This window comes from Monomorium pharaonis, chromosome 3, assembly GCF_013373865.1.
Source record: "Monomorium pharaonis isolate MP-MQ-018 chromosome 3, ASM1337386v2, whole genome shotgun sequence".
NCBI classification, from domain to species: domain Eukaryota; kingdom Metazoa; phylum Arthropoda; class Insecta; order Hymenoptera; family Formicidae; genus Monomorium; species Monomorium pharaonis.
Window position 1 is genome coordinate 31,949,892 of NC_050469.1, and position 22,467 is coordinate 31,972,358.

At 29.9% G+C, this 22,467-nt stretch overlaps 4 protein-coding genes across 6 annotated transcripts; 3 read left to right on the plus strand and 1 right to left on the minus strand.

The window, feature by feature from the left end:
- Positions 1-1,702: 1,702 nt before the first annotated feature.
- LOC105837857 (polypeptide N-acetylgalactosaminyltransferase 1) lies at positions 1,703-9,490 on the plus strand. Of its 2 annotated transcripts, XM_012682996.3 has the most exons (10): positions 1,703-1,843; positions 1,997-2,401; positions 3,535-3,723; positions 3,840-4,006; positions 5,671-5,845; positions 6,203-6,533; positions 7,645-7,830; positions 7,898-8,146; positions 9,046-9,189; positions 9,267-9,490. In XM_012682996.3, exons 2-10 carry the CDS (start codon positions 2,193-2,195, stop codon positions 9,414-9,416), a joined length of 1,800 nt encoding a protein of 599 aa, XP_012538450.2. In that variant the 5' UTR covers positions 1,703-1,843; positions 1,997-2,192; the 3' UTR covers positions 9,417-9,490. The 2 variants fall into 2 exon arrangements, 1 of the variants encoding a protein (XP_012538450.2); XR_003626799.2 differs by lacking the exon at positions 1,703-1,843 and having other exon boundaries at positions 9,060-9,189; positions 9,267-9,303.
- Positions 9,491-10,149: 659 nt separating this feature from the next.
- Positions 10,150-13,300, plus strand: LOC118644726. The gene is made up of 8 exons (XM_036283962.1): positions 10,150-10,231; positions 10,681-10,978; positions 11,107-11,326; positions 11,406-11,591; positions 11,707-11,854; positions 12,103-12,195; positions 12,784-12,872; positions 12,970-13,300. Coding segments are annotated over exons 2-8 (930 nt in total). The 5' UTR covers positions 10,150-10,231; positions 10,681-10,976; the 3' UTR covers positions 13,162-13,300.
- A 4-nt stretch (positions 13,301-13,304) lies between these two features.
- Positions 13,305-15,842, minus strand: LOC118644725 (putative nuclease HARBI1). Its single transcript, XM_036283961.1, has 5 exons — positions 15,431-15,842; positions 15,040-15,283; positions 14,616-14,945; positions 14,392-14,536; positions 13,305-13,866 (listed from the first exon to the last, which is right to left on the minus strand). Exons 2-5 carry the CDS (start codon positions 15,271-15,273, stop codon positions 13,430-13,432), a joined length of 1,146 nt encoding a protein of 381 aa, XP_036139854.1. The 5' UTR covers positions 15,274-15,283; positions 15,431-15,842; the 3' UTR covers positions 13,305-13,429.
- A 345-nt stretch (positions 15,843-16,187) lies between these two features.
- Positions 16,188-21,204, plus strand: LOC105833517 (THAP domain-containing protein 3). Of its 2 annotated transcripts, XM_012675307.3 has the most exons (4): positions 16,191-16,766; positions 18,475-18,680; positions 18,770-18,832; positions 20,293-21,204. In XM_012675307.3, exons 1-4 carry the CDS (start codon positions 16,705-16,707, stop codon positions 20,577-20,579), a joined length of 618 nt encoding a protein of 205 aa, XP_012530761.1. In that variant the 5' UTR covers positions 16,191-16,704; the 3' UTR covers positions 20,580-21,204. The 2 variants fall into 2 exon arrangements, with proteins under 2 accessions (XP_012530762.1, XP_012530761.1); XM_012675308.3 differs by lacking the exon at positions 18,770-18,832 and having other exon boundaries at positions 16,188-16,766.
- Positions 21,205-22,467: the final 1,263 nt, after the last annotated feature.

A 22,467-nucleotide genomic window follows, 5' to 3' on the forward strand; every position in this document is an offset into this window, starting at 1 on the left:
ATGGAATCTTGTAACTTTACTATATTTTTGGACTAAAATCATATTTTCTAGCTTTTTTTAATCGATATTTTTGAGTAACAAATAAAGTCAAACAAATATGAATAAGATAAAAAATACTTTATTTTTAAGCGATTAGAATTATTTAAATAAATAAATTTTATTGCAAAATGCAGCAACGTGAAAAATCACATTGAGTACATCGTATCCCGATATGACGAGACAGGGTTAATTTGTTTTCGAAAAATATCAGAATATATGACGCTATTAAATATTATACAAAAATTATATAAAAAGCTATTATATGAGAACGATATGTTAGTGAAAATGTAAACTATAGTGAAAGAAATAATGATAAAAATGAGAGCTATCTACAATGATCCTGATCTTGATATACATGATCAAGAGTCATAACCCTGAATAATATTCAAGATTTTAACAAAAATTGAAAACCTGTAATGAGTCTATAGTCAATTTTCCATGCAAAGGTGGAGTATCACACCGTTTCTTGTTTAAAATAAGGTAAAATAAGGTATAATTGTATTATTTCACGTGGACTTTCACACAAAACAATTTCTAATTTGATTACATTTTAGGAATTTTTAATTCATCGATTAATCACATTATACGCAAATACAACTTTGTTCTGTAAAAACTGTATTTGTGCATAATGTGATTGATCAATCGATGAATAATGAAAAAAACTTACCTTTTTTTAATTAGAGGCAGAGAAATTAAGGGCCTCTTACGCTTCAATGCATTCTCTTAAATATACAATTATACAATAATGCATACAGATTTGCAGTAATTCTCAAAAGTATCTCTTTTTAGCTCGTAAAAATATTTTGTTTGAAAAAAATGGTAAAAAACCATCAAATATCAAAGAATAAATGTACCAAGTTTGTAATTTTTACATTTTCTAAAAAAAATTTTTTAAGAGAGTAGAAAAATTTTATCGAAGACGATAATATTTTTTAAAATAATTGCGAAATGGTAGAGATTGATTAATTTTGCAATAAATTATATTTTGTTACATCTGGCTTATTTTGTTGACGAGATTTATAGTGGTCGCTTTGCAAAAATCTATTTTCGACAAATTTTTGGCTATATGCAAAGCTTTTTTAGAATTTACTTTTGACACTGTTTCGCTTTACACATCTGTACTTTCGCCAAAATCTATTATAAATGAAACAATGTGAAGTCTTTCTCTATGCACGTAAATTTTTTCCTAAATCTTACTCTCATCAGCGCCAAGCTTATAACTAATAATAATATTTTTCGTCTTATATTCTGCTGACTAACGAGTCTGATATTACCTTGTTATTCAGTTGACATCCAAAATTTAATCAATTTTGAACATAATTTATACTTTATTAGCAAAGCATGAGACAAAATTTTCTGATAAAGCTTTAATTTATGTTTATATATATATATATATATATATATATATATATATATAATATGTATATATATTTATTTATTTATTCACACGAATATTGTAGGATATTAAAGAAAACAAATAATGAATTATAAGATTTATAAAATTTCTTATTCTATAATTTTTGAAGAAAAATTTAAGGAAATTTTTTATCTGAAATCTTTATAAAATCTGAAAAATTTGTAAAAAATATTATGATATGAAAATTTTTTTTTACAAGAGTATAGAAATTGATATCCATTCTTGTGTTGTATTTTGTACACTCAAAAGAAAGAAAACGGGAAAGATAAATATGTGTATATATTAATGTACAACCAGTTAGAGCAGTCCCATTACGGATGGATATACCGATACACACTTAAATTTACTTTTCCTCCTCGTTCTTTTTCTCGTGTCCGTAACGAGCAGGTATATCCGGCATACTTTACTAATTAATCGCAACATATGTATATGCATTTCTACCATATTAGTACTATTAATATATTTCCCAAGTGTGTGCAGCGGTGTGCACGTGTGTCGGAGCAATATTTTTCATACTGAACTCTAATTCACCTGTTGCAGTTACGCTGCACGTGATATGAATGAGGTATATATAACCGATCAACCTCGCACATCTCTGAAGAGTCGAGTCTCTTGCTCCGTCATAACCTAACGCAACTAACGTGGCAATATTTCGTCAACAATAACTGCACAGCATGTCGATCGTCCGATAATTCTCGTTCAGAATGGTACACCCTGACGATACGCTCCGGAAAAAATGCTGCATACCCGTCGCAAGTCGCTGTTGAAATTGTCATTTTGCACACTGTACGTAATCGGCATTCTAATAATCGCTAAGCAATTATTTCGTGTCCGCAACAGTCCCCGAACTCGTGAAGAACAGTCTCCATTCCGTCCGGGGGATGACGATAATTCTCAAAGACAAAAAGATGTGAACATCGTATTACGGACATTACAAATGGACAGGTAAACTTGTTTTTATTTGCTATTTTTTTATCGACATTTGCGATTGTAATTTAATTATCGAATCAACCTTGGTGGAAAAATTTTAATAAAATTTTATTTTAATAAAATTTGTATTCGCTAAACAATACTGGTTGAAAATGATTGAAATTTAAAAACGGCAGAGTTCTTAAATTTTTTTCTCAGGATCAATCAATGAGAAAAAATTTGATTATAGATACCCATCTTTTGACTTGATAAATGAAGCTATAAAAAATAAAACAACTTATAATCGTTTATGTAATGTAAATGATTATATTTTGCTGCAGTTTTAAATAAATAACTTAAATGAGTAAGTGGGTCCAAATCAACTTCTGCACAAATATTTGTTGAAGTATGTTTGATTTATTTCGTAATATTACTTTCTCACTAAATGTACAATAAGTACTACAAAATACAAACATAAAAATAACTTTAAACTAATAAAAGAATTGTGCTCAAAGATTACACAGATACTTAAACATAATAATAGAATAATCTATGAAATTTTTATACTTTATTTTTTATTTTTTATACTTTGAAATGTACATGAAAAACACATTTTTAATGAAATTTTTATAAACTTTGTAACCTTTATAAACTTTAAATGACACTTTGTTAAATTATATTTTAGAACATTTTAATTAATATTTTTATCAAAATTTTATCAAAAATTTAATACTTTTAATCAAATATTATTAATTTGTCATTATGAGGTATCTGTAATTTTTCCTTGCAGTTTTATAAAAAAATTATTGTAATTTTAATAAAATTTTGTTGCTTTTTCATAATGTGTAACACATAATATAATTTTTTGTTAAAACTTTATTATTAGAGACATTTTTTCAAGAAAAATTTTACACAAATCTTATCTTAGATGTTTTTGTAATTTTACCTTGCAATTTTACTTCAAAAATATATTACAATTTCAATAAAAATTTTTTATTTTTTTATTTTAGTATTAGTAGTATTTTTTCGAAATTTTATCAAAATTTTGTATTAAAATTATTAGAGACAAAAGTCCAACAAAACAATACTAATAAAACAACAATACTATAAGTATTATAAGAATGATACTATTTAACCTACTGTGATATTAGATTATAATAACATTTTAGATACGAGCGACAGATATCAAAATTGGAACATAATGTTGTATCTGAACTTGGAGAAAATGGAGAGCCTACTTATTTATATGGAAAAGACAAGATTCTCGGTGAAGCGGCACTTGCAAAAAAAGCGTTGAACGTCGTCCTCTCAAACAAGATATCATTAACCAGAAAATTGCCAGATGTACGCAACCCACTGTAAGATTTTAAAACATATAGTTTAGAGCATTTAAAAAGATATTTTTATATAAATATTATGTGTGTGTGTAAATGTAAAACTTTTTTTGTATTTCTAAATAAATTTCATGTTTCAGATGTATGAATATTACGTACGACAAATTATTACCAAGTGCTAGCATAATAATTATTTTTTATAATGAACCATGGAGCGTTTTATTACGCACAGTACACAGTGTCTTGAGACGTTCTCCACCAAAGTTATTAAAAGAAATTATTTTAGTAGACGACCATAGTGAGGAAGGTATTGTTATTAATATATTATAAAGGACACAATTCTTGATTATTCCAAAAGATTTTAAGGGATAATTTCTCAAAATTAATACCAGTTCCATAAAAAGAAAGTATCTACTTATCCTTGAATCTGTCTCTGATTGAATAGAAAAATAATGGCCAAAAAAGATGAGTCTTTATATCCTTGAAACATATTAAATTAATTTGATGAAACTTTCACCCTTTGTTATTTTGATAAAATTTTCACCCTGTTTTTCAAACTAAGCCATATCAAATATATTGTTAATTTACTATAACATAATATAATTTAAAAAACAAAATTGTTTTGTTTGAATATTTTGTATCATAATTTTGTAATATTTTTTAAATATTTTGATCTACTAAGAGATTAATAAAAGTATTAATAATTTTTAAAGCTTTCGCGGTTATTGACGTTGCTTTCAATAGAAAGGGTTTCCTGATACATGCTGCGTCTTGGTACAGCGTTGTGCCAACGTTTCGCAAATGTTGCAGTTTGTATCATGAGGGCTCTAATACTGAGCTCTCTTGGATTATGATTAAGGACCTTGTCCTGATGATGAAAAGTGGATATAGCAGCAAGGACGTTAACCGAACAATCCAAAGATTAAAGAATAAAATTTTCTTAATAATACTGAGACGCCGATTGAGGAGGAAGAAAAAGAAGAGAAGAGGGTGGCTTTTTTCCATATCTTCAAGGTATAACAGAGGCAAAATTGTGTGTAGACACAATATTAAAGTAATCTTCAAAGGAAGATTTTCCAGTTACTTCCTAATCCGAAGGATCAGAGACCATGCCTAGAATCACCAGGTGTATACATGATCCCTTGTTCTTGCAGAAAAAGGTACGTAGGAGAAACCAGAAGGAAAATCAGTACATGAATCAAAGAGCACCAACAGTGTTTCGAATACAATCACTTTTCTCAATCAGTCTTGGTCGAACATTGGATGAAGACTGGACACTCTGTGCAATATGCTGAGCTCTAATTCTAGCTCCTTCTTAAGGTTACTTTGCTAAGAAATATCGTCAAAATTTGAAATATCCCGATAACTTTAACTGTGATAAAGTTTATCAGAGAAATCAAATTTAACACATTGTCCTCCTGGTTTTTTAATTGATCAATTAAAACATTGGACAATTCGCTCTGCTCTTCCTTTCCCACCGCTACCAAGATAAGGAATCTTTAAGGACGATCACAATCTAGGAGAATTCAGTATTGAAGCTCTTAACTCTGATGATGCAAACTACAACGTTTGCGAAACGTTGGCGCAACGCTGTACTAGGACACGGCATGTATTAATAATTAAAAAATTTTTGAATGATATCTTATGTGTGTGTGCGCGCGCGCGCGTCTATGTGTGTGTAGTACATGGGTAATAATTAAGATTATATTAAGTTGTGTTTTGAATTATTAATGTGAAAAATCCCTAAAAATCTTATAAAATCTAATAATTTCTCAAAATGTAGTTAAGTGTATATTAGGCATCATTTTATGTAATATGTGCAAATGTCAAAATATTTTTTCTATAAAATAATGTTATTACATAAAACAAAGTATTACATAAGAAAATAATGTAATCATTTAATGATATTACAATATGTTAAATAATTGATGTTATACATAAAATGTATTTTCTGGTTATGTTACTTTGTAGAAGAACTTCAGGGACAATTAAATTATTATATTTCGACGCGTTTACCTGTCAAAGTAAAACTATTAAGATTACCATATAGACAAGGACTGATACGTGCTCGTCTTCATGGTGCAAAAAATGCTGTAGGTGATGTTCTTGTCTTTCTGGATGCGCATTGCGAAGTTATTAAAGACTGGTACTTCAATCTAATCATTTATTTAGATACTACTTATACCTTTTATAAGATCACTGCACTAATCGCTCAATTATTATCAATAAATATTATCAATAAATAACGGTAAAAAAATATTAAAATAAATTTCACATTAATAGATTTTTTAAATTCAATTTTTATAGATTAAAATTTGATTAAAAATATTTTTTACTTAAAATTTATATTATTTTTGTTTATTGACTGATTCAATTTTTCTTATTTGTTCATTGACTATTAACAGTGATCCTATCTTAAGTATTAAAATAATTTTACATTAAGAGAGAAAGGGAAAGAGAGAGCTTTATTAATATATTGTATACATATTTTAACATAATACAGGTTACAACCTCTACTACAGCGAATAAAGGATAATAGAAGTGCTGTATTAATGCCAATAATTGATAACATTTCTGAGGAGACATTAGAATACTTCCACGATAACGAAGCATTTTTCTTTCAAGTTGGTGGTTTTACATGGTCGGGACATTTTACGTGGATAAATATTCAGAAAAGCGAAATTGAATCGCGTGTTTCTCCCATATCACCAACTAGGTCTCCTACCATGGCAGGCGGTCTATTTGCTATTAATAAAAAATATTTTTGGGAAATTGGTAGTTATGATGATGAGATGGATGGTTGGGGAGGTGAAAACTTGGAGATGTCTTTCAGAGTAAGTAAACTTTTTTTTTAAGTAAACGTTTATTAAACTTAGGTTCATAATATAAAATAACTAATAACAATGATTTAATGCCATCCACACTTTTTTGATGAGCTTATTTTGTTTTTGTAAGAAAGTTTAATTCTAAACTTTAAGAGGATGTTAAACTACCCGTCAAATTTGATCGAGGTCGATAATGTAGATTCATTCGTTTATCCTTGTTTATAAAAACATTTACTTCAAAATACAAATTATGTAGCTTATACGTACAAATAAATAACATCCCTCACGTCAGAATAGATTGAAGAATAAGACTATATTCGCGTCAAATTATGATTAAAAGCCGTAAAAAAAAGTTTTTTGTACGATCAAATTTTCAAAAATTTGCGTTTAGATAAATAAAATTTGATCACACAAATAACTTTTTTTTTATGGCCTCTAATCGTAATTTGACGAATATAGTCTTATTCCTCAATCTATTCTGAACTGAGGTATGCTATTCATTTGTACGTACAAGCTACATAATTTGTATTTTAAACCAAATATTTTTATGAACAAGAATAAACGAACGACTCTACGTTATTGACCTCGATCAAGTTTGACGGGCAGTTTAGCATTCTCTATAATAACAAAATGGTTACGAGCAAATTATCTTCACTTTTTTTATTTTGTATGACTTCTATGACTTAAATTCTCACGTGGTGTAAATATTGAAGTTATTCTATGTATTTGTAGCAAAAATATTTCCTAAAACTTTGTGATTTGTACGTTACAGTATATTGATTATATATGCCTTTTCATGTACATCTGTGATGTGCAGTATGATACTCGTGAATTTTAGTGCCAGTTGTAGGCGATGTTTTCTGGCTATTCATTCTTATCACACGCGAGTTTGATCTCTTTTAATATTCATGCTTAATAAATATTTATTTAATATCTTGACCTTATCTTAATTAGTTAATTCGATTAAATACACTAGTGTACACTGTACATACAGAAAAATTATATTCTAATAATGAACGGTTTGAAAAGTTTTTTCATTTTTTAAAAATTTAACTTTATATTTGATTTTTATAAATCTTTTAATTGAACAAATTCTTAATAAATTAATTTTTTTTTACAGATTTGGCAATGCGGTGGTACATTAGAAATCATTCCTTGTTCCCGAGTTGGCCATATATTTCGAAATTTCCATCCATACAAATTTCCAAATGATAAAGATACTCATGGAATAAATACTGCTCGTTTAGCATTTGTATGGATGGACGAATATAAAAGATTATTTTTACTTCATCGTAGCGAGTTCAAGGTAAGATCGAGAACATTATCTAATTATAATTCCTTTATTTATACAAATAGACAAATAAAATCCATAGGACAATCCGAAACTGATTGGAGATATAAGCAAACGTTTGGAATTGCGGAAGAAGCTCAAGTGTAAAAGTTTCAAATGGTATCTCGATAATATTTATCCAGAAAAATTCATCCCTGATGAAAATGCGATAGCTTATGGTCGTGTCAGATTGCGCAATCGACGACTATGTTTAGACAATCTACAACATGATGAAGATAAACCGTACAATTTAGGTTTATATAATTGTCATACTAAGTTATATCCAAGTCAGGTATGTAAAATTAGTGCAAATTACACTGATTAATTATAGAAATGTTTAATTTAAGATATTACAATGTTCTATTTCTTTATTTTCTTGAATACTTAAAGCTATTCTAAGGAATTTAAAAAAAAGTTTTTTTTAATACTTCTGAATAATACGTTCCTAAAATGTTTCATCGAAAAGTGAAAAAATGACAAAGTTACAAACATTTATAATCTATGGCGCACCTATATGTATGTTATTTATATTCAACTTTTTAAACGCTTCTTTCTCGAAACTGTTTTTTTTAATCAATTGATATATTTCAAAGAATCGATTTCAAATTTTACATACATATAAAATATATATCTATTAATTAAGATTATTTAAAGTCAAGAGGAAATTTTAATATTCTTTATTTATTTTTTACAATTCACTAAATTTTTCTTATAAAATTTTCCCTTTTTGTGATCATAGCTACATATAATTACTAAAAATTTTTTTTACTTTTTTGTTTGAAATAAATACAATTAATGCAATTGTATCAATCAGCAACATGTTTTTTTAATGGTTTCTTTAAAATTAAACAAAAACAATATCTAAATGCAATAAAATTTATATTTTTATAATTTATAGGTTTTTTAATTTCTAAATATAGGCTTTTTTGTGCTCCAGAGTAGAATACTCCCGAAATTTTAAACCTTGGTTTAACTTACATTATATCTTTTTCTAATTTACATAGTATTGAAAAAAAGTTAAATCTAAAAAATATTTAAAATTCTGTGGTATAAAAACGAAGGCAAAAGTAAAACAGGTTAATGTCTTGAAATTAAACATTTCTTCTACAAATGTACATACGTTACATATATAACGCTAATATACTCATACACAAGTTAAATTGAAATATTTGTTATATCTGGACAATTTAGTTTTTTTCATTAAGCAAATCTGGTGAATTACGGAGAGAAGATATCTGTGGGAGAATATTGGATAATGATTCAAAATCATATGCACAAATTCAAATGTCTGATTGCAATAATGAAAAAGATGGAAAGGAATGGATATTAACAAAGGTACTATTTAATTTTTAATCTCAAGATACAATATTGTACGATTTATAAGTAATTAAAAAATATATTTTTAATTATAGGATGGCAGAATAATAAACGTAGAAACTGGTCTTTGTCTTGATGGTACTAAACTACATAACGATGAAAATGTACGAGCAACTCACTGCATTAATACACCAGATCAATTTTGGAAATTCGATTTCTATTCCAATAAAGTGTTGTCTATATAGCATATCTTCTATCATTTGTTTAGAAGATATTCTGATGTCTGTACATTATTAAAAAATAAAAGTTTTTTAATCTTTCTGGAAAGTGTATTTAAATAACCTGCAAATTTTAGAGATAATTATTTTTTTATTATCCATTTATCATTAGAGAAATTAATTTCTTGTTACGTGTGTGTCAAAAATGATCTCTTTCATGCCACGCTAAAGTTGTAAATTTCAGCATTTTAACATTATTGCACAGTTCTTGTCTTCCGATAGATTGAATCATGGCATAAAAACGTTCCGACACGACTTTTTAGCAATGTTTGATCATTTCAACACTTGCATGCACATTATCTCACACACGCATATGGAATAGACCGTGTTTACAGTGTGCTAGAATTTTTTGATACGCGTATCGACAGTTGCGCATATTTTATATAGTAAAAAAGCTGCGCAATGACAATATAACGATATCAACACCTCTTAACGAGTTACAGAATCGCGGCGCAGTAGTGGAATTCTGTAACTCGAGTTATCTCGTTATGTGTTATAACGACAGTTGCGCAGCTTTTTTACCATATAAAATATCTGCGCAATTGTCGTTATAACACATAACGATGGGCTGCTATTCCGTAACCAATTACCGACAACTATCGATGTCGTTGAGTGTCTTTGCGCATGTATTTTGATATATGAAAAAATATGCGCAACGACACTTAACGACTTCAACAGTTGTCGGTAAGTGGTTACGGAATAGCACCCAGCTTGGTCTAATACTCTTGATTCAGGAGTACCAGACCAGGGGCCCGATTCTTGAAGTCATTCGCAAGAGAAACGTATACGCAAATACTCGCTCTAACAGAAAGTTGTAAATTTATTGGTTAATAGCCATACGATAGCCAATAAATTTCTAACTTTTCTGTAAGAACAGAATTTGCGAATACGTTTCTCTTGCGAATAAATTCAAGAATAGAGCCCCAGTAGGCCTATTCTGTAACTCGTTAAAAAGATAGCGACAACTATCGTTAAGTTACCGTTATCGAAATTCGTCGCTTGCGCTAGCGACGGCCTAGTGAAATTGGTATTCTGTAACTGAAGGAAGCGAGGCTAGTCGTTACATGACATTGTTAACGATGTCGATAGCGACGTCAATGCGTTCTTAAAAACATCATGAAAATTTTGCTTGTTGACCAATGAAACGTCGCGTATTCCACTGTGTCTGGGAAAATACACACATGGCACTCTTAACCATAACCTTATTTCGGTGTATATTTTTGTAAAGCAGGGTCTATGACAAAGGACTAGAATACGAACGAAAAGGAAAATAACGGAAGAATCCAAAACGAAGAATTAGAGAAGATAGAGTGTCTATGAAGTTATTAAGAAAACAAGAAGAATAATAGAAGAAATAAGAGGGAGGCAGGGTATCAACCTTGCAAAGATAAGAGCTATACGTGTCATATATCTGCATAAGATTAAACACATTAAACCTCCAAAAAAAAAAAAAAAATATTCTTGTAAAGTGGAAACTGTGCAATTACACGAAGTTTTTCTTAAACTTGTTCTTAGGTTTACGAGAAAATGTAAGTATAACAGTCAATAGTAAATTGAGTTTTATTTGCAATAAATAAATAAATTCTAAAATTGGATGCTTGTAAAGTAGAAGCTGAATAGATCGAAATACGTGTTTAAGATTACATTTTTGTGAAAGGTCACAACCATCAGCAAAAAAAGCGAGACAAGGGCGAGCAACAAAAGAACAATTGGAGGCAATGGTGGATTATTTTGTTATTAATCCTCATGTTGCAACCGGCAAATTTATATCGTTGCAAGGGCAAGCTGATCTTCAAGGAAGTTGGGAGGAACTGGCCAGCCAACTAAATGCAATGTCCAAAAGTGGCAAGGAGAAAGATGTTGCTTCTTGGAAAACTGTAAGTATATATTTACAAATAATTGAACATGTAATTCTGCAAAAATGAGAGTTGTCAAATATGTATGTGTTTATTGCAGACATGGAGGGACAGCAAAACGAAAGTTTCAGAAAAGATCTCGAAACTTCGCGCCGCTCGTGCACAAACAGGCAATAGGCCAGTTGAAAATCATCTCACGGAGATGGACAAAAAAATTCTGGGGATTATTGGCTACGATTTTGTTGAGGGAGTTAATAATTCCATCGATAGCTTTCCTGAAGAACAGGTGATGCAGCAAACAATAATTAAAATTACCAAACGTCGAAGGAATGCCTATATCGGTCTGCAGTAATTTGCAATGATTTTTGGTACCTAATAATAATTTTTGTATGAATTTGCAGGAGTTTGCTAATGAGGTACTGGCAGCAGGAAACTCAGAGATTCTTGATAGGGCACCTATTGTCATCTCGTGTCGTGCCGAAAATGAAAATGCAATAATTTTCAACGAAGACAATCCCACGACTTCTGAAGAATTGGTTTATGATGCCGGTAATTATTTCATGATAAAATAACGTCCATGTGAGGTTAAATAGTGTTATAATTCATATTTAGATTTACTTTTTCAAATTACAAGTTATCGCTGAGTTTCTAACTAACTTCTCCTATTGAAGCAACAAAATAACCAACTAGAAACACGGCGATATCTGGAAATGTAAAAAGTCAGAAAAGCAAAGTAACGAAGAAGCTTGAAATTTGTATATACCATGTTGTACAGAGAAACTTTAACTTTTTTGTAGGAGGTAATGACGATGTCTACAATAATGCACCGGAGGAAATAGAAAATACACCACCTGTTCCTACTCCTATAAAAAAAATTGCAAGAAGAAAAAGTGAGTATAACTCAATCAGGAAACAATTGACGTAAAATAAAAATAAAATTGTTTTTACAACACATGTATGAAAACGCGATTTTTTGCGACATTTGGACTTGCTAAATCGCAATTTTTATCCGTGCATTAGTTGCGAAAAATACGGTGTGTATCTTGTGCGAAATAGCTTTTCTACTCATGTGATTGCCGTCTTATTATTGCCGTTCTATTATTAATTATAGTAAGATCAATGATTAATAATAATAATAAAATAACTATTAATGTAAAATAAATATTAAATTAATATTGAGTAAATATTAAATATATTTTTCTTTATCTTTATTTCAAATGATTAATTAATATAAAGTAAATGTGTTCGGTTAATGTGACATAAATATACATTTATTTATGTCACATTATTAAATAAACATTTATAGGATTATTAATTATAATGATTAATTAATATAAAATATTGAATAAACGTTTAATAAAATTTTTTTTATTCATTATTTTAAATGACTAGTTAACGACATGTAAATACAAGTTCTTTGGATAAACAAATTGTTTTATAATCAACATATTACTGTACGTCTTTATTATTTATTTAAGGAATTAGTACCGAGAGAATTGGCGTTCAATTCTCAGAAGCCAGAGAAGTATTTCAGGCGATCGAGGCGCAAAATGCTAATACGATGAATGTGAGTTGTAATTATTCGCTATTGTCACCTTTTTATAAATGTATATTTATTTGAGGCATTTTCATTAAATTAATTATCGCATTTGAATGTAAAACAGGTTTTAGCCCAAAGTACGCAATTGCAGGCGGAAGCAGCATCTAAGCTTGCAGATGCTGCTTTAATGATGGCAGAAAACGATAAGAGGAGGAATGACATTTTTGAAAGGATGGTCGAATATGATCGCGTACGAAATGTCTTGCTCGATAGTCTCACTAGAATTCTAGAAACTTCGCTTTCAAGAAAGTCATGATAAATAGTAGATTAATAGTCGTAGATGATAGATAGCACATAGTCATAGTATTGTCAGTATTACTATTTTATTAATATAATACAATGTTTATTAAAAGTTACAAAAGTTTAATACTATAATGTTTAATACTATAATGTTTATTAAAAGTTACAAAAGTTTATATGATTTAGACAATAAAATATATGTACAATTATGTGATAATATTATCAGCTAAATAAAATGATCAAAAATTAACATCACTTGTATTTGATTTTGTTATTTCATACATTTAGTTGGCATTCGCATTACCGTCGGGAAGGTGTTCATATCGTTCGCGCATTAATTGACTCTGAATGCGCTGCGCTAGGGCACGAGGGCCTTGTCTAATATTTTCATCACCTTGATCATTGTCTCGTATTTGTACATTATTATTATTGACACCATCATCAACGGCATCGTAGTAGTCGGCTGCAGGAAGGCGATGATAAAGTCGCATATTATGCAATACAGCACAGGCATTCACGATATGTCCAGCAAACGTCGGATCGTACATCAATACGCGTTGATACGATAAACATCTCCACATACCCTTGAAACAACCGAAAAATCGCTCCACTACATTTCTTGCTTTACACAAGTCCCTCGTGTATTCGAATTGCCGAGTTCCTTCAGGGTAATGTGGCAAGGGCGTCATGAGCCACGGTTCCAACGGATATCCAGCATCACCTGTAAAAAATGTACATTTAAGATATAAAAATATATCTTAAACTCTTGTCTAAAAAGATGTTTGTCTATATTTGCAACAAACTGCGTAAATTCCTTATAAAATAAAATATTTTTATTTATTCATTAATATTTATAAATCTAATTTCTATTTCTTCACATTAGTGAAGACGAACATTAGTGAAACGAGCAATTCTTCAAAGAATTTTCAGTACAAAACAAAGTACACAATTTTTGTATAAAAATTGTAAAATAAATTATAAGAGATACACAATAAAATTAACTGTATACCATTTACTGTATACATTATTCATTTATATACATAATTAATATATTTATTATTATATAATAATTAGTTTTTCATATATAATATACCTATAAAATATTTTAACTTTAGATTATAATTTTATTATTCAGTATTGCTACTAAAATATAGTAATATATTGAGAAGAGATATTTTAATTAATATAAGTCATTTAACTAATGTTTAAACAAACTTATCCTATTTTTTTTATCACAGCTATTTACCAATTAACCAAGTTCGACGCTCGCCTCTGTCGTAATGAAATTGCATAGCTCGACGGATTGGAGAAGTGCTCCAAATGTATGCATCGTTTCTTGCTCCTGGCCACCTTGCATTGATATTCAATATTTTCATATCTGTATCAACTATCTGAAAGTACATACATAATTATGTTACAGACAGAATAAAAGTGTCCCACAGTAATACATACACATGTCAAGTTACTCACGGCTTGCACATTCAACGAGTGATTCCCATGATGATTTACAAATGCTTCTTCGTGTTCAGATGGCCCCAAAATGTTAACAAAGGTACAATCAATTGCTCCAATTGTTCCCTCAAATGGTTGTGGTGCATTTGCGAATTTGGCACGCGCCGCCTGGCGTTCTTCCCGAGTCATCGGAAATTGTACCCATCGACGTAAGAGTCGCTGATTAATCGAAGCTGTCACTGCGTGGAGACATCGACTAACTGTTGGCTGACTTACGTTAAAGTTGAATTGATCTCCCGTTGGCCTTTGATAACTGCCATGCGCATAAAACTGAACTGCTATCAACGTCTACAAAATAATATAGTATAACACACAAAAATAGTTTCAGTTTTCAGTTAGTACATGTTAATAAAAAAACATTGTCACACAAGAAGAGAATTACCTGTATTTCCGGAGATATACCAGTAGAACGTTGGCGAATCAAATCAGGCCTTATCAAATTTGTTATTTCCAATGCAAGATCTGGACTAATGCGAAAAATGTTCATAAACTCGTTACGAGGGAGATCAAATGGATTCTGTGCGTCTCGCAATACTCTCCGCTCTACGCGCCTTTCCATCTGTCGTACTCTTTCTCGTAGAATCATAAGTTCCCAAGCGAGAAATCCGACAGCCATTATTATGTTCCTTGAAATATATATTGTTAGAGCATGGTAATACTTAACGAAATGGTGTTACAAAGATTGTAACGTGCTGGACAAACAACCTTCATATTTTACTGTTAATAATTCAAGAGACATATGAATAAGGTTAAATTGATTCAAATTTACTTACCCTTGCTTTTCTTTTTTTTTTTAAATTTTCTCCAAAACACAAACCACCATAAGAAAAATACGGGGGTTTTTCAAGGTTAGTTTCGTCCGGAGCAGTCCGAAGACGAAAACTAAACGTGCTCAACCTAACCTCTAATCTCCAACGAATATGAGAAAAGTACGCACAGTTTGATGGTTACGCACGCTATCGAGCCTCGTTACACGTTAACGAGGGGTCCCGAACCCCTCGCTTCGGTAATCGCCGCTATCGACTAATTTCGTTAACTTACCGACTGCGATACCGACAAAATTCGTTACCACGACTTACAGAATATCATTTCTCGCTACCGCGTCGCTTCGGTAACTTAACGAACCGAAACCCGTCGTTAACCGTCTTAACGAGTTACAGAATAGGCCTATAGGGGCCCGATTCTTGAAGTCATTCGCAAGAGAAACGTATACGCAAATACTCGCTCTAACAGAAAGTTGTAAGTTTATTGGTTAATAGCCATACGATAGCCAATAAATTTCTAACTTTTCTGTAAGAACAGAATTTGCGAATACGTTTCTCTTGCGAATAAATTCAAGAATAGAGCCCCAGGGGCCCGATTCTTGAAGTCATTCGCAAGAGAAACGTATACGCAAATACTCGCTCTAACAGAAAGTTGTAAGTTTATTGGTTAATAGCTATACGATAGCCAATAAATTTCCAACTTTTCTGTAAGAACAGAATTTGCGAATACATTTCTCTTACGAATGAATTCAAGAATCGAGCCCCTGAGCCAACCAGAGCGCACTATAAAATAGTGTCCATACTGTCCATGAGCTTTTACACAACGCGCATATAGCACAGAATCCGTATAGTATAGAATGTTGAAACAAACAGCGTGTATTTAACTGTCCTATTTATTTGTGAGATTAGATCCATGCCATTCGATCGTTCTTGCCACGGAGATAGGATATGTTATAAATATTAATATGAGGATGCTCTCTCCTCCCCCTGCACCCCGCTCACGCGCATTCTCTGCATCACATGAGTTTTTGACTTTTCACGCAAAACAAGATCTTCATAAAGTACATGTACAAGTTGAAATTCGTGCGCTTTTTGCATAGTTTTGTGTCTACAGGAACATGTAACCGTTACTTGAATCAGACAAACGCATCCATTTGTTGAAATCTAACCTAAAATCATGTCTGATTACGGAAAATATCGTAATTAATAATTCTCATTATGTTATGCTCTCTACAATGAAAAAAATTAAACTAAAATTGAGTGTATTTATGCAAAATTAAAAAATGGGTCGTAGATGTTATCTTTGTAATAAATGCAATAAAAGCACGGAAATTGCTTTGCATCGGTAAGTATTCATATTCGTTTCGATATATTTATAAATTAGAATAAAAATTAAACAAAAGAAACTTTTTGAAAATAAAAACTTTAAGTGTTATAATATATGTTAAAATTAATATAAAAATTCAATAAGAACTAACGAGCCACGTAAGATGTTCGTGCAAATAATATATTGCAATATAATTAACGAATACATTAAATAATATAAATAATATACAATAGCAAGTGTTTCGACCCTTAACATCGCGATCAGTGACAATTGAAAAAAAAAAATATATATATATATATATAATGGAAACGGAAAATTAACATAATTACAAATTGAAGAATTCAATGTTTTTTGTTTAGTATGTAGATGACGTGTCAAAAAACAATATCTGAAATTAAAAAATAGTATCTCTGAGTTTCAAGATTAAAGATATTTAAAATAACGTTTTGCTATATGAGGAATTAGTAATGGGATAAAATATTGCAGCTTTATCAATATCTACAGATATTAAGCAATAAATAATCAGGAGTTTAACAAATGTCATGACAGATACTTGGTGTCCTCTCTTACAGTTTACAGTTTGTATCTCTTTTCAATTTTCTGCTTCCATTATATTTTCAATTATCAGTGAAAATATACTGTTAAAGTATAAGTTATATATGCTACTGTAAATCATCATAAGATTATAAGTATCCCAGTGCAAATCAGTGAATAATCAGTTATTGCGATTCACTGAGTTTTTATTGTAAATAAGTAGACTTATAATTAATACAATTAAAAATTCAAAACTATTGGTAATTTTGCTCCATTGCTTACCCAATAGAAAGATTTTGCAAACATTGCACAATAATGGCATTAAAGATTGTGCTAAGATGATTCGCCATAACGCAACAGTTTTGTCAGAATATAATTCTTAAATAATATTTGTTAAAAATTAGACAAATATTGAAACATAAATATCTTGCAATTATTTCAGCATTTAAAATTATTACATTATAATCTTCAATATTTTCACAATATAATGCAGCAATAATAATAATTGTGCAATATTTACAACATTTAATCTTTAATGTTTAATTCAAAATTAATATCAAAAGGTATTACACACAATGAATTTAACAAATCTCGCTTATTCACTAGACATTTAATAAAGATTAAAAAAGAGGCACTTTGTCTGACAGATTAGTTGCGTCCGTTGGAGAGTTAAGTATCTCATTGATAGTAATAATGGTCAGAAACTCTTAAATCATTCCTACATTATAATGTACATACAAATATTGAAACATGCAATATTACACATTCCATGTTTTAATATTTGTTCATCATAATTTAGGAATAATTGTGAAATAATTTGAGTCTTTTGTGCATAATTATATTTCTAAATGTTTTAAACATGTTATAACTGAAATATTTTTCTCAACTATTGCACAATTTATTTCTAAATTTAATTTTGCAAATGTATCGTTAAGATGATTCGCTATATCGCTATTGTTATGCCAACATATCATTTCAAAATTTAACTGCGCAAACATTTATAAATGTTTTATAAAAGGTTAATGTTTTTACATCTATTTTCTCAACTATGCCCTCATAATGACGGATTATAAATCCTTTACACAATTCTTTTGTCATACAATTTTATAAATCTTTTCCTATCGGGGTTCTTTTTCTTCTTCCTTCTAAAAATGTAGATTATTAACAACAAAAAAATAATACTTATTTTTAGATTTCCACAAAACACTCCTAAATATACACACGTTTATCAACGTTGGCTTCAAGCTTGTGGATTAAATGAAAGGGATGATGTATCACATATATATATTTGTACAAATCATTTTACTCCTGAGGATTTTCATATAAAGAATAAACGGATAAGGTTAAATTCTGGAGCAATTCCTTCAATAACTGTTCCGAATCCAACAATCAAAGAAAGTAAGTCACAAGAGATGATTCTGAACAATTAATCCAAAGAATGCAACTGTCAAAGATATAATAAAGCTATAATTATCCATAATTTTTAGCAAATAACATTACTGACAATAGAATGATAATACAGTCAACATCTGATAATAACAATACTGCAGGTAATCTATTATTGTACAATTATATTTTGTATGCAAATACACTGGCGCAATGAAAAAACGAGACAAAAATTTTGACCGAATTTTTAGACAATCTTCAAAGTAATGCAACTTTGCGAAAAATTATTTAAATTACATGTACTTTCTTTTAAATTGAAGGGCAAAGACTCTACTTTTGAGAATCCTTAGACGAAAGTTTGATTTGTTAAGTGTGAATCTTTTGTATTGCATGAAAACCAAACATGTTTTTTTTAATTAAAAAAGTAAAAGTTTGTTATTATTTTTCACAAATTTCTTGTTAAACTCTTGCTAATATTAATCCAGATTCTTAAAGTTCATTCTTTTCTAAGCAATTAAAAAAAACATGTCAATACGATGTTTTTTGTTGATTGCACACAAGTTTGAAATTTGCACTGCATTTTAGGATATTTTAGCGAATAAATACGGTATTTTTTTAATATCATGAATTTTGAGTATCAATATGATATTGCACATTGATTGTATTTGTGTTTAACTCAATCATATCGCCGTCATCAGAATGACCCGATGTGCATCACGGAGTGGAAATTGACGATCGAATTTTACACATCACTTGAAAAAGGCCGATTTTTAAAATGAAATTCGAATTTTTATTTTTTATGTATCAGTATATGTGTATATTTATTATGTGTGATCTGAACAGGCTGTTAAAATGGCGAACCTTCTGTTGACTTCAGTGAAATTGGCGCGTCATCCGTTATATTCAGATCAGTAAGTGCAAGTTTCCACCGATAAATTTTCAGAGTCACATATATGATGTGCAAAATTCGACCGTCAAGCTCCACGTGATGCACATCGGGTCATTCTGATGACGGCGATATGATTGAGTTAAACACGAATAAAATCAATATGCAATATCATATTGATACTCAAAATTCATGATATAAAAAAATATCGTATTTATTTGCTAAAATATCCTAAAATGCAGTACAAATTTCAAACTCGTGTGCAATCAACAAAAAACATCGTATCGATATATTTTTTAAATTGCTTAAAAAAGAATGAACTTTAAGAATCTAGATTAATATTAGCAAGAGTTTAACGAGAAACTTGTGAAAAATAATAACAAACTTTTACTTTTTCAATTAAGAAAAACATGTTTGGTTTTCATGTGATACAAAAGATTCACACTTAACAAATCAAACATTCGCCTAAGAATTCTCAAAGTAGAGTCTTTGCCCTTTAATTTAAAAGAAAGTACATGTAATTTGGATAATTTTTCGCAAAGTTGCATCACTTTGAAAATTGTCTAAAAATTTGGTCAAAATTTTTGTCTCGTTTTTTCTTTGCACCAGTATATATTTTTAATGAAAAATGCATTTTCTTCAAATTACTAAATAATAGATGATTAAAATAACATTAAAAAATTACAAATATAAATATTAATAAGTATTAATTTATTTTAAAAAAATTTTTAATTTTAGATTTTGAGAAAAAACAACTTGGTACTCCGCAAAAGCCGCGTCGATTTGCAGAACTGCGGTACATTTCTAAAATCAAACTGGCTGATGTCGCAACTCCTCGGAAAGCTAAAAAAACATTATTGTTTGTGAAATTTACTGACAAAAAAAAATCAAAAAAGATTAAACTTTTACAAGACGCGAATAAAAAGTTAAAACAACGAATTATTTCTATGCGGCTGATAATGTCACAGCTTCTGCAAAAGGGACTGATTCTGAAAGATGCTGAAGACATTTTATTGGTACAGTAGATGAAAATGTCTCATTTGACTACATTGTAATTGATTTCACCAATTCAAATAGTATTTTATTTTAAATTAGTCAATTGGTGAGGTAGACAATCAGAATCCATTTATAAAATTTGAAACTTACTACATGAGTGGCGTCCAATTGCCTATATTACTAATTGGCTAATTTAAAATAAAATATTTTAATTAGTAAACTCAATAAAAAATCCCTAAGCATTGATCGCTGTGAATGGCTGTAGTTAAGGTATTTTTAAATTAATTAATGGTTTAAATAGCAAATTTATTGATTCTTGTTTTACAAAAATTACATGACAGTAATTGCAAAGTTTATTCAATAACGGAGCTTCTTCAAATATTTATATATGTGCATCGAGGTGCTACTTTTCAGTATAGATCTAAAATTCAAGTCTTAATTTAACAATACAATAACAAAAGATGTTTCATTTTTTTATTTCTACTATATAATAAGATTAGTAAAAAAACACTAGGAAATAAATATTAAAAACTCGTGATGGAATATTATTTCATGAGATCATATTAAGAAATTGTACGAATTCCAAAATAAAGAGGGTCTAAGCTGCAAATAAATTGATCAATAAACATACAGTACAAAAATAATAGAATAAACATAAAATTAACAATGTAATTTCTCAGTAATGCGTTCACAAATCGTTAATTTTTTAAATCAATTTGCCGAATAAAAATATTTGAACATAGTTTCAAGATTGCTATGAGACAGTTAATTTTCGTTTGCAATTTAATAATATAGTGGACAAAATGGCTAAATTGCAAAAACAAATTTTCTAAACAAAAATTTAATACTCCTTTAAGGAGAGATCCCAGGTAGCACAAAATATTTATAAAATATTTATAAGAAGGAAAAATACTTATGAGAAATATTTTGTACATATTTTTATGTCCGAGTTTGTCAGGTATAGTGGTTTTGAGTGAGGCGAAAATCTTAGTTAGAAATGTAGTACCAAATGGTGGCGCTGACGATGCTGATACACTAGGGCTACAAAACGTCCTTTCCGAGGAAAATTTTACTCGATGTAATCATTCTACTAGTTTACACCGAGCACTTGGTACGCGTATCAAGTAGTGAATTTAAGCTGATCAGCCAATGATTAAACACATTTACTAGTTATTTACTATTTGATACGCGTATCAAGTGTTCGGTGTAAACTAGGTCAGAGTATGGTGTAAGGATACCAGGTGAACCATTGCGCATAATGCCGTGACGTCAGTATTAGTGAGCCAATAAAAAGATGACCCAAAATGCAAGCGCGAAATTGAAACGCTGAATTAATTGCGTAACATAGGCTACGTTCCGAAACTTATTGCAATAACACAGTCATATATTTTATAAAAATGTATATTTACAGATCTAATAGTGTTTTTTATGTGGTTTGTAGCTTTGCTTACAAGGTTATCGCGCACAAAAACACTCTAAAATATATAGACACTTAACCTCTTTTGCTGCATACATCTTATACAATAACACAGCCTTATTTTTTACAAAATTACTTACAGGGGCTCGATTCTTGAATTTATTTGCAAGAAAACGTATGCGCAAATACCCGCTCTAACAGAAAAGTTGCAAGTTTATTGGTTGAAAGCCATACGATAGCCAATAAATTTTCAACTTTTCTGCAAGAACAGAATTTGCGAATACGTTTCTCTTGCGAATGAATTCAAGAATCGAGCCCCAGCTCTCGAGGGATGCGTTCCGTTTCACGCATAGACCGCATGAGACGACAACGCATCGCATGAGCGCATGAGTCCGTTCCGTTTCTCTATGCGCAAAACCAAAATGGCTGTCGCGCATAGACATCGCATGAGCTGCCTCACTTGGGCTGCGTTCCGTTTCAACGCATGATGCGCATAATGC